The sequence below is a fragment of the Peromyscus maniculatus genome, chromosome 1, assembly GCF_049852395.1.
Source record: "Peromyscus maniculatus bairdii isolate BWxNUB_F1_BW_parent chromosome 1, HU_Pman_BW_mat_3.1, whole genome shotgun sequence".
NCBI classification, from domain to species: Eukaryota; Metazoa; Chordata; class Mammalia; order Rodentia; family Cricetidae; genus Peromyscus; species Peromyscus maniculatus.
The window spans coordinates 189,711,716-189,727,582 of record NC_134852.1 but is presented as its reverse complement, the minus strand read 5'-3'; the positions used below and the strand labels follow the sequence as shown (position 1 = coordinate 189,727,582).

Genomic DNA, 15,867 nt, shown 5'->3' with positions numbered 1-15,867 from the left:
CTGTGTAACAGCTTTGGTAGCTGTCCTGGAACTCACTCTGTAGACCAGGCTGGGCTCAAACTCACAGAGATGCACATGCCTTTGCCTCTCGAGTGCTGGGATCAGAGGCGGCACCACCATTACCCAGCTGACCAAGCACTTCTTAAACAGTACAATTACAGACTAATAAAGAGAAATTGGGGCTGGTAAGATGTCACAGTCAGAATTGTCTGCCACCAAGCCTGACGAAAGATCCCTGGAATTCACTCTCATAAACTGCCCTCTAAACTCTACATACAAGCCATGGCACACACACAAATTTTAGAACAAAGATAAATTAGATATAATTAGATTGAACTGATTTTTTTTTTTTTTTTTTTGGAGACAGGGTTTCCACTGTTGTAACCTTGGCTGTCCTGGAACTGTCTGTGTAGACCAGGCTGGCCTCAAACTCAGCAATCTGCCTGCCCCTGTCTCCTGAGTGCTGGGATTACAGGCGTGTGCCACCTCGCCCTGCTAAGGGTGACTTTGTTTATGATTAAGACAGGATCTCGTAATTCAGACTGGGCTGGCAATGTCTATACAGTCTACACTGGCCTCAAATTCCTGATCCTCCTGCCTCAACCTCCCAAGTGCTAGAATTACTGTTTTGTGCTATCATGCCTGTCGGGAAGAATAACTATAGAACTACAGAGAAAAGCTTTTAGAGTAAGGTCTAGTGGGGCTTAGTCACATAGATCTAATGCAAAGAATTATTATTATTATTATTATTATTATTATTATTATTATTATTATTATTATATGTTCCTAGAGTCTACTGGTTTTTCCTGAATTACTATTGCATTTTATCTCATACTGCTATTACCACCACATACTATTTAAGTTTTTAAATTAGCTGCCCATGAACCAGCAATATGGCTCAAAGGGTAAAGCACTTACTATGTAAGCCTGATCACCTGTTTGGTCCCCAGAACCTACAGTGGATGGACTCTGAAATGTGGTCTCTTGAGCTCACACACATTGCAGCATGCACCCTCAATCAAGCCCACAAATCCATGTTAATAAAATAAAAAGAAAATGGGCTACTATAGTTGGTCATTTGTACTAAATAAGAAACCAGCTACCTGCTATCTCCTGTTGGGTTAACCTGACTCTAGCTCTGGTGAAAAGGGTGATTTACCAGTTTCTGGACCAAATAAGAGATCGCAGGTCTCCTGAATCCACCTGAGCTGCTCTTTGGGACTAGAAGGCTTATTAATAACTGCTACTCTCTTGTTTATGCAGGGTCTCGAGTACCTTCGAAGTCACTAAAAACCAAGGATGGCTCTGAACTCCTAATCCTTCTGCCTCCATCTTTCAAATGCTAAAATTACAAACATGTACAAAACAATGGCTTAATTATTCCTCTTCTCAACTACACCAAATGAGTGAAAACACTTCAAACTTTAGTCATATCCTCTTGGAAACCAGTCTTTCTGTGAGGGGAAAACACAAGCAACCGTGTCTGGCTAAGCTTAATCTGAGAGAGTTGACGCTGTTGCTGAGGGCCAGTCACCCTTGAAAATCATGAAGAGATGTACTAGCAGTCAAGCCTTGCACCAGTTGCCCTTGGAAATCATGAAGAGATGACTAACAGTCAAGCCTTGCACCAGTCACCCTTGGAAATCATGAAGAGATGTACTAACAATCAAGCCTTGCAGCACAGTTTTGCTCTGTGCTGCCAACGACTGCTCCTCCAACATCACATCAGAGATCTGGGAGACACGAGCCGACACATTTTGTGGAATAGACAAGAGAGATCCAAGTGCTGTTGTGGTAATGGTGTCTAATGCAGAGACACTAGAAGACATGAGATTACCTACAAAAAGAGAGAGAGAGAGAGGTGTGAACTTCGGCATAAATATATTTAAATGCAGTTAAGACCACTTTCAGTAAGTCAAAAATCAATCTTTATCATGGAATTTCCAATAACTAAAGAATTGTCTTACTACAAAATAAGAAAAGATTTAGGTATGAATATTCTATAAGCCCTGGCATATTGAAAACATATCATACTCAAGTACACCTTAGGATAATTTTAAAATTAGAATATTTTTTCTTTGAGATGATTTTTTTTGTTTGTTTGCTTGCTTGTTTTGTGAGACAGGGTTTCTATGTGTAGCTTTGGTGCCTGTCCTGGAACTCTGTAGACCAGGCTGGCCTCAAAGTTTAAGATGATCTTAATTCCAGTCAATCATACTTCAGCTTCCCAAGTGCTAGGATTGAAGGCACGAATCACCAGATTTAAGAATTAGAACATGCAGCCGCACAGTGGTGGCTTACACCTTTGATACCAGCACTCAGGAGCAGGGGCAGGAGGATCTCTGTGAGTTTGAGGCCAGCCTGGTCTACAGAGCGAGATCCAGGACAGCCAGGGCTACACAAAGAAACAAAAAAATTAAATGGGGTGGGATGGGGATTAGAATATTCTAAAATTAGTATCTAAAATAGACAGGTTGGTTTTTTGTTTTTTGGGTTTTATTTTTTTGGTTTTTCAAGACAGGGTTTCTCTGTATAGTTTTGTGCCTTTCCTGGAACTCACTTGGTAGCCCAGGCTGGCCTCAAACTCACAGAGATCCGCGTGCCTCTGCCTCCTGAGTGCTGGGATTAAAGGCGTGCACCACCACCGCCTGGCAAATACAGTTTTATAGTAAACAGGAACTTATTAAAAAGAGAAAACTACACCTGATTATGGTGAAACTCACTTATATCCCCAGTACTTTAGAGGTAGAGACAAAAGGATCAGGTTCAGCAAGCCGGGCGGTGGTGGCACACGCCTTTAATCCCAGCACTCGGATCTCTGTGAGTTCGAGGCCAGCCTGGGCTACCAAGTGAGTTCCAGGAAAGGCGCAAAGCTACACAGAGAAACCCTGTCTCGAAAAACCAAAAAAAAAAAAAAAAAGGATCAGGTTCAGCTATATAGTTCAAGGTGACCCTCAGCTACATGGTAAGCTAGAAGTTAAACTGGGTTACATGAGACTATCTCAAAAGAAAGTGTAAAACACAAAACATATATACATGTTCTGACAATATAGTAAATCTTTACGACACACCTTCCCACAAGAAAAAAAACTTGCAAGATAATTTATTCAAAGGAAATATCTAGTAAGGGGACTAGGTAAACACCTGCCACCAAGGTACCCGCCACCAAGCCTAAGGACCAGAGTTTAGTCCCTGGGATCTACATCGGAGGAGAGAAAGGGAATCGTCCTCTGACCTCCAAGTGCATGTCATGGCAAAAACGCATTTATTCACATACACACACACACACACACACACACACACACACACGCACGCACGCACGCACGCACGCACGCACGCAGACATACATGCATGCATACACACACATACACACGTGTGTGTGAGCGCACACACACACACACAAAATTAACAAATTTTTTAAATTATTTTTTATTATGTATTTATGTCTGTGCACTCAAAGATGCAAGAAGAGAGTATCAGATTCCTTGGAACTGGAGGTACAGACAGTTGTGAACTGTCATGTGGGTGCTGGGAATTAAACTACTCTCCCCAGCCACAATTTACAAAATTTTTTAAATAAGAACATTTTTAGGAAGAGAATCAAGAAATTAAATAGTAATACCTCAAAGAAATGAGTCAAGTTCAGTGATAAAGACAAATTTTATTTCTAATGATAATATGCTAATTTGATAAATTTTTAACTTATTTTCTAGAAAATAATCTAAAATCAACAACAAGCCTCTAAAATTTGTTGTAAAGAAACAAAAACATTAACCTCTTGCCTCAACAGCTAACATGTTCAATGGGACAGGTACTGTAACACTGTCACCTGAGTTGTTTTGTTTGTTTGTTTAAAATAGTATCGAATTGTTTATTTTGAGATGTGATGGCTCATACTTGTAACCCCAGCACTCAAGCTGAGGCAGGAGGATCACAAATTCAAAGCTAGCTTGTGCTACAAAATGAGTTTTAAGTTCAACTTGGTCTAATTAGTCAGACCCTGTCTCAAGATAGACAGACACACACACAAAAAATGAAAATTATGAAATTAACACACGAAACATATAAAGAAAGACTTATTTATAATGGGCTGGGGATTTAGCTCAGTTGCCAGAGTACTTGCTTAATATGCACAAAGTCCTGGGTTCCATCTCTACCATCATATAGAACAAGGTGTAATGGCACAGGCCTGTCATCCCCATACTCAAGTGGGAGACAGGAGGATTACATGTTCAAAATCATCCTCTGGTATACACCAAGACCAGCCTAGGATACCTGTGACCCTGCCTCAGAAACAAACAAAGAAGACCAGAAAAGCTGAGTTTAGTGATACTCTTTCTGTAATCTTAGTGCTTACGAAGCAGAGACAGAACGATTATTAGTTAGAAACCAGCTGGTCTATTGGTGAGGGAAGGCAGGAAGGGGAGGGAGATATTGAGGGGGGGGGGGAAGCAGCGGGAGGGGCGAGGAGTGAAGGTAGAAAGAGAAAGAAGAGAGTATGAAAGTGAGTGAGTGAGCTAGCCTGGGGTTCAACTAAGCCAGTCAGCCAAGCTAGTCCACTTGGCCAATGAAAGATTTTTATCTCAAAAGAAAGAAGGTGGATGCCTAGAGAGATGGCCCAATAGTTAAGAGCATATACTGCTCTGCCAGAGGTGGAGTTTGATTCCCAACACCCATATCAGGCAGCTTACATTCCAATGGAGGGAATCTACCCCTCTAGCCTCCATGGATATATGCACTCACGCACAGACATACATGTAATTAAAAATAAAATAACTTGTTGTAGAATAATATTTTAAGGTGTGTTACTTCTGTTTATGTTGCATTTGTTTAACCATCTGTGAAGCTGTATTACTTTGCCTGTCTAAACACTTGGTAGTCTAATAAAGAACTGAATGGGCAATAGCAAAGCAGGAGAAAGGATAGGTGGGGCTGGGAGGCAGAAAGAATATATAGGAGAAATCTGGAAAAGGAAAAAGGAGTAGCTAGAGAAGGGGCCAGCCACCCAGCTACACAGCCAGCCACAGAGTAAGAGTGAAAGTAAGATTATAGAAATAAGAAAAGGAAAAAGCCCAGAGGCAAAAGGTAGAAGGGATAATTTAAAGTTAAGAAAAGCTGGCTAACAACAAGCCAAGCTAAGGCCAAGCATTTATAATTAAGAATAAGCCTCCAAGTCAGGCGGTGGTGGTGTACGCCTTTAATCCCAGCACTCAGGAAGCAGAGCCAGGAGATCTCTGTGAGTTCGAGGTCAAGAAGAACCCTGTCTCGAAAAACCAAAAAGAAAAAAAAAAAAAAAAGCCTCCATATGTGATTTATTTGGGAGCTGGGTGGCAGGCCCACTAAAAGAGTAAAAAGAAACAACTCTTTTAAAAAGTGAATGGTTCCTAAGGAATAACATTCAAGGTTGTCCTTTGGTTTCTATATTCATATACACACACATCCACAGGACACACACACACACAGAAATGCTTGAACTTACTAAACAGTGTCTTATGAACTTCTAGCATGGCCTTTTGTTTTGCGCTGCCATCCTTAATTAATTCTTCCATATCATTAAACAGACTGTTGAGGTTTTTGCCAAAACTATCTTGAGCTTCAGCATTGTGTTTATCAATTGCTTTCTTACGGTCCAGTTTAGAATGGAGACCAGATACATCCTTGGTGGTTTCTTTAACCGTGTGAAGCAACTGTATGTTTAAAAAACAAACAAAACAAAAAAGATAACATAAAAACAGTCTAATCAAAGTGGTTGTGCTCCATAAAGCTCTTTCCTAGGTGAGAACAAGACACTCTAATGATCCCGGTGCTCGAGTTAGGGTTAGTCCCCGCCAACCCTGCTCTCTCTCCCAGCCAGCCATCATGCACAGAAAACTGACTTGGCAAATTTATTCCAGTAATTATGTTCGGCACAAATGTTTTTCCCTTTGCTTTATTGTCTCCTCAAAAGCATACCTAATACTTTCATTCCAGTTTAAAAAAAGAAACATAGGTCAAATAGTGAAATAGTGTTTCATAAATGAACACAAATAACACTGGGAATGAATAAATTAAAATCTCATTAAGCAAACAAGGATACTTCTACCTACCCTTCAATGTTTTCAATACAAAGGACAAACCTTGCTGGCGGTATCATGAAGCTTTTCCTCCGTTTTTTCCAAGGCTGAAGAGACATATTCCTCTTTAACAAGCTGTAATTTTGTTTCTTGCAAATGTTTCTGAGTGGTTTCAAGTTCCTGTGTCTTAGTTTGCAGGTTAGATTTACACTGGTCAAGTTCATTTTTACTCTCCACAAATAACTCTGTAACCTACACATAATACATTCAACAATTCTTTAAGAAGCAGAAAAATGCTGGTGATTGGTGGAACAGTTGGCTAGTTAATAATATTGGGAAAACAAAACAAATTATTCAAATATAAAAATCGTAATAGTGTGCCAGACTGACTAGAACACTTTAATGGTAGTATCTGAATATTTTTCTAGGAAGAAGTATCTTTCTTCCTAGAAAGCTCATTTAAAACTTAACAGGTCTAACATAGTGGTGTTGATTCTCCAGGTTCCCTCCAGGACTTCAGTGGATTGCCATTAATAAAGGTGCAACATGAGGGTGGCGCAGAAAGCGTCCAGTTGCTTTTCTAACTGTCCAATGTCTCCCAATTTCTGAAATCCTTAGCTTGAAAAGGAGCAGGGGAGAAAGCTCAACTGGTGTAACGTTTACCTAGCATAACCAAAGCCCCAGGTTCCATCCCCAGCTCTGCAAAAAACAAGGCCTGGTGATGCACCGCTATAATCCAAGGTAGAGATAGGAGAATCAGAAGTTCAAAGTCATCCTTGGCGACACAGTTTTGCTGCTCTTTTGTAGAAGAGTCTTTTTCATGCAGCCCTGGATAGCCTAAAACTCACTACATGGACTAGGCTGGCCTCTAACTCAGAGATCCACCTGCCTCTGCCTCCTAAGTAATTAAAGGCGTGTGTTTGAGTCTAGCCTAGACTACACGAGACTTATATACCATAAATCCTAGGCCTATAGTATGCTTTGGAGGTTTGTACAAGTATACTCTATAGTGTTTACACAATAATGAAATAATTTAAAATACACTTCTCAAAAACATAACCTAGTCATTAAGCAAATGTCTGATTTCTTCTCAAGTTGTATTAATAAAGTGTCAAAATAGGAGCTTTTTCATTACTAACAAAGGTAAAAATATAATACAACTTCAGCTTAAGAATCAAAAAGAAAAAAATTCTTTCAAAAGAGGAAAAAAATGTCCCTACACATTCTAAATTTCTTTCAAAGCATTTCCTTTTCAAGTGACTTTGCACATCATCCAGAATGCCTACCTTACTGAGATCCTCCTCAAGAACATCGATTTTTCCAGCCAATTCAACAATTTGTTCCTCCTGAACAGTTAATTTTCCATTCATGGCTCTAAAACAGGGTGTAATAGAAATTTAACAGTTAATGTCTTGTTCTAAACCCTACAAAATTTTAATCTAATTATATAACAAAATACACCATATTATAAGAAAATTATAAGCCGGGCGTGGTGGCGCACGCCTTTAATCCCAGCACTCGGGAGGCAGAGGCAGGCGGATCTCTGTGAGTTCGAGGCCAGCCTGGGCTACCAAGTGAGCTCCAGGAAAGGCGCAAAGCTACACAGAGAAACCCTGTCTCGAAAAAACAAAAAAAAAAAAAAAAGAAAGAAAATTATAGCAGCTACATAAATTCATCTCCACACTTCTTACCCTCATGTGTTACTTAAGCGGTGATAAATACTAAATGCAAAACGCAACAAATGCATCCCTTTTTTTGAAGATTTACTTTTTTTAGTTTATGGATGAGTGTTTTTGTCTGCATGTATGTCTGTGTACCACTTTCATGCCTGGTGCCCATGGGGACTAGAAGAGGGCATCAGATGCCCCCGCAACGGAATTACAGTCAGTTGTAAGCCACCATGTCAATGATGAAAATTAAACCTGGATCCTCTAGAAGATCCAGGGCTCTCAACAATTAAACCATCCCTCCAGCCCCTCACTGCTTTGTATAAATGGAACATGTCTCATTTGACCTCTACCCTGAACCTGAGAACCTTTATCTATGAAGGAAAGGCATGTGTATGCAAATCCAATCTGAGATGCAGAGGAGCTGGGGAGTAACTCAGTGACAGGGTGCTTGTTGGCAAGCACAAGAGAGACTCTGGATTTGGTACCTAGCACTATAAAATACATATAAAATGAAAACTGTGTTGAGAAGATAGAAAACTGATAGAGAGGCCAGGCGGTGGTGGCACATGCCTTTAATTCCAGCACTCAGGAGGCAGAGGCAGGCAGATCTGAGGCCAGCCTGCTCTACAGAGAGAGTTCCAGAATAGCCAGGGTTATAGAGAGAAACTCTGTCTCAAAAACAAAACAATTTAAAAAAGAAAAAACCTGACAGAGGGGAAGGTAACAAAAAGTCGGGGTGGGAGTATAAGTGGCTGCAATCAGTGAAGCAGTGATATGTAATATAAAGATGCCTCCCCATGCTGTAAGTGTTTAAGATTTGAAGACATGAAACATCACAAGAAATGGGCGAGATAAATGACGAAAACCACCTAGAAGACCAAATCAAACTATGTATACAGAACACTATCAATACTCAGTATCACAGGGGATGTCGCACACAGTTACACTAACACTAGGTATACTGTAAACACCACTAATATTCTAGTATGAGATTCACTAGGGCAGAATTTCTCAGCTTCAGCAGTACAGGTGCTTTGTGCAAGATAGTTCTTTGTTGTGGGCTATCATGCACATTTCAGGATAGTCAGTTAACACCACTGATTCCTATCTACTAGAAGACCGCAGTATTCTCCACCCACACCAATGAGACCATCAAAAAGGCCTGGATGAGATCTGGCATGGTGCAGAAATGTAGATCCGTTTTGCATACTTAGCCTTTGTGCTTTCTCTAATGTATATGTTAGTCAGTTCAGATCTGAGCAAAGGTGTGTTTAAATGGTGCTGCTATGAAACAACGATCACAATGTTTCCTTCAGGGTACCAGTAAAAACAACAGGAAGATGACCTGCTAAAAGGATGGATAAGTGCCCCCACCCTATTCCAGAAGCAAAGTAATGGATTTTTTCTTAAAATAAAAACAGGAGTGTATTACCTTAAAGGTGCTTGCTTGTTAGAACATATTAAGACGTATTTATTTGCTACTAGCATAGAACATTTTATGCATTTTTATAACTACATCCTTATCTTCTTATTTTTACTCCAAGTGGGTAAGCTAGTATTGATACTGAGATGAAAATGTACTCTCAAGAGCTAGGTCTTAATTCTACTGAGCTGAACAGACTTTTATTACCGCCTCTCCCCTCACTGAGCAGTGCTGTCCAGAAAAGGTGACAGTGTCAGTGCTCATCTGGATCTCTCTCCACCAAAAGAAGTCCTTACTTGGTTGGTCTGTTAGTTTGTTGTTTTGTTTTTTGAGATAGGGTTTCTATGTGTAGTCCTGGCTGTCCTAGATCCAGTTCTATAGTCCAGGCTGGCCTCAAACTCAGAGACCTGCCTGCCTCTGCCTCCCAAGTGCTGGGATTGAAGGTGTGTGCCACCACTGCCTGGCTAGAAGCCTCTACTTCTAAGTGTAGGAAATCATCAGAGCCATCAGGTTGGACTTGGCCGTGGGGAACAAGTGACAGAACCAGATCATGAAAACATCCTCAACTTTTGCTGCATGGAAGATGAATTCTTGAATATTTGTAGTCTTTGTTAAATACATACTATGAGAACCTTTAATGTTTCTGGTTTTTTTTAGACAGGGTTTCTCTGTGTAGCTTTGCGCCTTTCCTGGAACTCACTCTGTAGCCCAGGCTGGCCTCGAACTCACAGAGATCCACCTGGCTCTACCTCATGAGTGCTAGGATTAAAGGTGTGTGCCACCACCGCCCGGCTAATGTTTCTGTTTTAATGAATGGAAAAAATATGAGAAAAATCATTTGGACCTGTTAATACTACATTTTAAAAATGTATTTGACGGTGTTATAGCTATAACAATAAAATTGAAGTTTTTTAGGGGCAATACTGATTTATTTTTTAAACCAGAAAGATAATACCATATTGACTACTTACTACAGGAAGAAAAACAAATGCTGAAAAAGAAATCAACCCACAAAATTCATCTTAAGAAATACAGTGGATGAGTGAGCACTTGGCTCAAGAGTTCAGACTTTCTGTGTGGGTGAGAATACCCAGTACCCCATGCTCAGGATTAACAAAAGGTTGTGGGTGAGGTTTTTAGAACATTTAATATACCTAGACTGTGATTTGATTTATAACTCAAGAAGAAAAGCCAGTTGGCCTAGAGTCTGGTGAGCTGAATTCAGATCCTAATACACCGCAAGTACTGGAAAGTCCTGGCTGTATTTTAAAGTGATTTCTCTGGGAACTTCCATATCATGCCTGTAGTCTACCATTTCTCAGGTACCATTATGTTCCTTCTCAGGTCTTTGATGGGATTGAAGACTAGCAGTTATAGTTACAACTTAGTATATATAATATCTTAGATAGAACATATTAAGTATTAGGTTCAGGTTCTTTAGGATAGGACACCTTTGAATGATCTTTATAACATGCTGTTTACCTATGCTCTATACTTCTCTGGATTTTAGTATGTGTTTCTTGCTTGATATTGTTTGCATTGGTTGTAGTTACATCTTATCTAGGTCATTATCTCTCATTATTTCTGGACAATATTTGATAACCATTCCTTTGTATATAGTCTTGTATTAGTTTAAAACCTTCTTATTTAGACAAAAAGGGGGAGATGTAGTGGGTAGCCATTCCAGCTTGGTTCTGGAAGTTCCAACCCCCATTGAGACTCTGGCAACTGTCACGCCTACGAGGCGGGGCGAGGGGAGGCGCCTGGGGACCCGAGAGCTGGATGGGCCAGCGCTCGCTCTGGGCGCTCTCTCGGTGCCGGCTCGCTGACCTGTGCAGATTGACTGTGCAAAGCTCCGGAGAACACCGCTGGACTGCATTACACCTTCCCCAGACCCTGCGACCTACCCATTACTTAATTTGTGAGTTACGCCATTTAATAAATATCCTTTTAACTACGTGGAGTGGCCAAAATAATTTCTCCAATACATGCCATCTTATTACATGGGCTCAGGAACTGTAGCATCAGAGAGCTGTGTGTTGAGAACACTGAATCACAGCCCTGGGCTCCGGGGGACAGTCTTGTTCTCAGACCCAGACACCAGCAGAACCTTTTAGACTCACTCAGGAACCAGGTGTCTCCCAAGCCACATGGAATATCAGGAAGACTTTTAAGTTTTAGAAATCTTTATTTGTAGAATGATGGAATTAACCAAAAATAATACTAAAAAAGCAAAATGCATTGAGAAAGGTCAGATTTTAAGAATATTTATTTTTTTTCCTCATGATAAATTTCTCAATGGCATTATTACAAACTAGATTTTCATTAAAAAAAAAAAACACGCCATGTTGCAACTTCAGTATTTAAGTTTTGCTTCATGCTACTTTTCATCTGTATTTCAAATCTTCACAGGCCTATTTCGTTTCATAGACCTAAATGACACACTGTTTCTCACCTTCCATCTGCTCAAGTTAAATGTTAAAGAATGTTGTGTAAAGCTCAGCCAATAAAGTCTTTGATTAAAACAAGTAAGAGGCCTGGATATTGCTGAGTATCCTCTAGGGGGCAATGAAGCTCCTTCCTGAGAGCCAGGAGTCTGCACTCACTGCATGTGAACTTCAGCTTGCCTCTCAATGAAGAGCCAGGCATTTGAACGAAAATCCACACAGTGAATGGGAGCTCCTCAGCACCTGAACCCATTCTAATTGTTCACAGTGGCCAGAGTAACCAGAGAACTGGGGGAGTATTCTCAGAAGGATTGAAGGGCTTTGCCCTACAAAAAATTCAATCAAGGAAAACTTGTGAAGGAAGCCCAGACATAATCCCAGGTACCACTCTTTATTACACTCCAGCCAACATACAGGACTATAAACCTCACCCCTGACAAAACTAATAATCCATATTTTAATGCCAGCTAAAAGTCACGAGACAGTTAAGGAAACAAACACAAGTAACAGAAACCACCACAGAAAGTAAAAAGGATCATGAAACATTGGCGGTGATAGCCTAGGCCTTTAATTCCAGCACTCAGGAGACAGAGGCAAGAGGATCTCTTTAGGTTTAAAGCCAGCCTGGTCGACAGAGAGAGTCCCAGGGCAGCCAGGGCTACACAGAGAAACCCTGTCTTGAAAACACAAAACAAAACAAAATACCTCCCCCCAAAAGGAAAAGATCCTGAAGAGTAAACTTTAATAATACTAGTAATTTTCTGAGGAGTGCAATCTATCTACACAATAGGACACCATATTCTCTAAAGTCAGGAAAGATGTGGTAGAGCTCTTACAAGCTAAAAATGGGACAACAGAAATAAAATTCAGCAAAATATCTGAACATTAAATCAAAGTCTAAAAGGTAAAATAGCCAGGTGGTGGTGGCACACGCCTTTAATCCCAGCACTCTGGAGGCAGAAGCAGGTGCATCTCTGAGTTCAAGGCCAGCCTGGTCTGTAGAGCAAGTTCCAGGACTGCCAGGGCTACACAGAGAAACTTGTCTCAAAAAAACAAAACAAGCTGAGCAGCAGTGGCACCCACCTTTAGTCCCAGCACTCAGAGGCAGAGGCAGGTGGATCTCTGAGTTCGTGGCCAACCTGGTCTACAGAGTGAGATCCAGGACAGGCTCCAAAAACTACACAGAGAAACCCTGTCTCAAAAAACTAAAACAAGACAAAAGGTAAAAATAAAGTATGATGAACAATTCTTCTTAAAGATAGGCTGGGGGCGGGAGGGGGGAAAACAAGGGAATCCATGGCTAATATGTAAAATTAAATTTAATAAATAAATTTAAAAAAAAGATAGGCTGGCTTCAAACTCAGAGATCTGTCTTTGCCTCCTGTGTGCTTGGACTGAAGGCATGCAACACCATACCTGGCTGAAGTAAGCTTTAAACACAAAACTCACAGGCCTTCCAGACCCACTGGAATGGGTTTACACTGATTCCTGAGGGTTAGGAAATTTCAGAAATGACAAGATAGTTGGTTTAGCTCTAGTCTAGAACTGTCAGAGGATAGGATTCATAATGAAAAGAGAAGATGAACGTGACCTTAAAGAAGGGGCAAAAAGAGGTTTATGTATCTTCACTGCAGTGATGGTTACACAAGTGTGTCACAATGGTACAGAGTCATACATACAAAAGGTACCAGTGTCAATCTCCTATGTTTACTATTGAATCACGGTTACATAAATGAATATTGGTGGAAACTGGGTAAATAATACATGGGGAGCCAGGTGTTAGGACCCACAACTGTAATTTTAGTACTCAGAAAGAGGAAGTAGGATTGGTATAAATCCAAGACCAGCCTGATCTAGTTCAAGGCCAGCTAGTACCACAGAGCAGAAGCGTGTCTTAACCAGTAATGAAAGGGCTGAGGGTGTGACTCAAATAGTGAAGGATCTGGTTAGTGCCCAAAGCCCTGGGTTTGATCCCCAGGACTACATAAAACTAAGCATGGTGGCGCATGCCTGTACCCAGCACTTTGGAGAGCTTGAGACTAGTCTAGACTACACAAGACCCTGCCTGGATAAATAATCATCATGCATGTGGCTTCTCTGTACTCTTAGAACTTTTCACATAAACAAATAATTATTTCAAAATAAAAAGCTAAAAGACTTTTTAAAAAAGTGTTTCATAACATTTTGTGTGTGTGTGTGTGTGTGTGTGTGTGTGTGTGTGTGTGTGTGTGTGTGTAAACATTTACTTGGTGAGGGAGATGGTGTGTGTGCTACAGAATACATATGGAGTCAGGTGACAACTTCTGGAGGACTGGTTCCCTCCTCCTCCCATATGGGTCTGAGGACTCTGGTCCTCAGGCTTGGCAGCAATCACCTTTACCCAGTGACCCATCTCATGGATCAGAGCTTTACTTTTGAGACCAGTCTTGCTATGTGGCCCGGACTAACATCAAATTCCATCTCTGCCTCCTGGGGCATGCCACTTGAAAACAACAACAACACTTTATTTATTTATTTATTTATTTATTTATTTATTTATTTATTTATTTATTTATTTATTTATTTGTGTGTGTGTGTGTGTGTGCATGCACACACATGTGCACAGTATCACGGCACACATGTGGAGGTCAAAGGTCACTGTGTGGGCATGCCACTTGAAAACAACAACAACCCTTCATTTATTTATTTATTTATTTATTTATTTATTTATTTATTTATTTATTTATTTGTGTGTGTGTGTGTGCATGCACACACATGTGCACAGTATCACGGCACACATGTGGAGGTCAAAGGTCAATGTGTGGAAGCCAGCTCATTCCGCCCACCATGTGGGTTGCAGACATCAAACTGGAGTCATCAGACCTGCAGCGGGTACCTTTACACACTGCCACCTCACTGGCCCAGTAACTACTTTTTACCGTCAAACCAAAAGAAGTACTTATTGGCAGTAGATACTGTTTCCTTATCGCTGTATAAGTAAATTTTACTCCAAACTCCCTGTTATCTGAAAGTATGGCTTTCAGAGATGGGTATATTAGCACACTTTTGTAATTCAGTAACTGTGTATGAGGCTGAAGCAGGATTCAGAGAGCTCCAGACTGGCTGGGCTATATAAATAGTGAAACCATCTCCAAAATCAAAAATAAGGGGCTGAGAGATGGGTCATCAGTTAAGAGCTCTGTCTGCTGTCTGGGAAACTGAGTTCGGTTCCCAGCACCACCTGGCAGCTCATAGCTGTTTATAACTCCATTTCCAGGAGACCTGGTGCCCTCCCTCTTCTGGTCCCTAGAGCACATCCTGAGTTGGGTACACAGACATAAATGCAGGCAAACTATGCATATGTTTAAAATAAGTAAACTTAAATATATATACATACACCAACTCCACAGCCAAAGGCTTACCTAAAATTTTCTTCAGAGATGTACACTCCATTTTTCTCACGGGCTGCAGCAAGATCTCTCTTCAGTCGCTCTATCTCTTCTGTATACTCCTACACAAGAGCAGGTTATATAGATATCAAGTTAGTTGTTTTTGTTCTATCATTCAGTGTGCAGGAAATAAATCATGTTAGCCCTTTATGTTTTTCAAACATAAAAAGTTATAATCATACTTTTAAAAAAAAGGATTTCACTCCAAAACCCAGGCTGATCTTGAACTTATGGCAATCTTCAGTCTCGGCCTTTGAAATACTGAGATCACCCCTACCCCCAGCTATAACTAGTTTTAAATCTATGCTAATTTGTCTAGAAATATTCTTTCAATAGCCTTAATGAGTCTTTAAATGTGTTCATCATAAATATCTTATCCACCTTTGATCTCTACTGCTGTAATAAAATATCATGACCAAAAGAAACTTGGCGGGGGTGGGGGGTGGGGAGGAGGTGGGGGTGAGTGGGAGGGGGGTGTTTACTTAAGCTTACAACTCTCAGGTTGTAGTCCATCACTGAGGGAAGTCAGGGCAGGAACCTGGAGGCAGGAACTCAAGCAGAGGCTATGGAGGAATGCCACTTACTGGCTTTGCTCCTCCTCATGGTTTGCTCGGCCCTCTTTCTTACATACTCAAGGACCATCTGGCCAGAGGTAGTACAATCCACAGTGAGCTGGGCCCTCCTAAATCAATCACTAACTAAAACTATACCCCACAAGTTTGCCTCCAGTTTGGTTGGGGCGTTTTATCAATAGAGGTTCCCTTTGTCTAAATGAGTCTAGTTTGTGTCAAGATGATAAGAACCCAGGACAATCAGAGAATCATTACACAACTGCAATAGGAGTAC

At 40.7% G+C, this 15,867-nt stretch overlaps 1 protein-coding gene across 1 annotated transcript in view; it reads right to left on the bottom strand.

The window, feature by feature from the left end:
- The window catches only part of Kif11 (kinesin family member 11), a 48,378-nt gene that overhangs the window by 11,907 nt on the left and 20,604 nt on the right, over positions 1 to 15,867 (bottom strand). The window contains exons 10-14 of the mRNA XM_042263007.2: positions 14,995 to 15,083; positions 7,340 to 7,427; positions 6,117 to 6,305; positions 5,480 to 5,687; positions 1,665 to 1,837 (exon numbers count right to left, since the gene is read on the bottom strand). Coding sequence (XP_042118941.2) covers positions 1,665 to 1,837; positions 5,480 to 5,687; positions 6,117 to 6,305; positions 7,340 to 7,427; positions 14,995 to 15,083 — 747 coding nt within the window. The remainder of the gene's footprint in view (positions 1 to 1,664; positions 1,838 to 5,479; positions 5,688 to 6,116; positions 6,306 to 7,339; positions 7,428 to 14,994; positions 15,084 to 15,867) is intronic.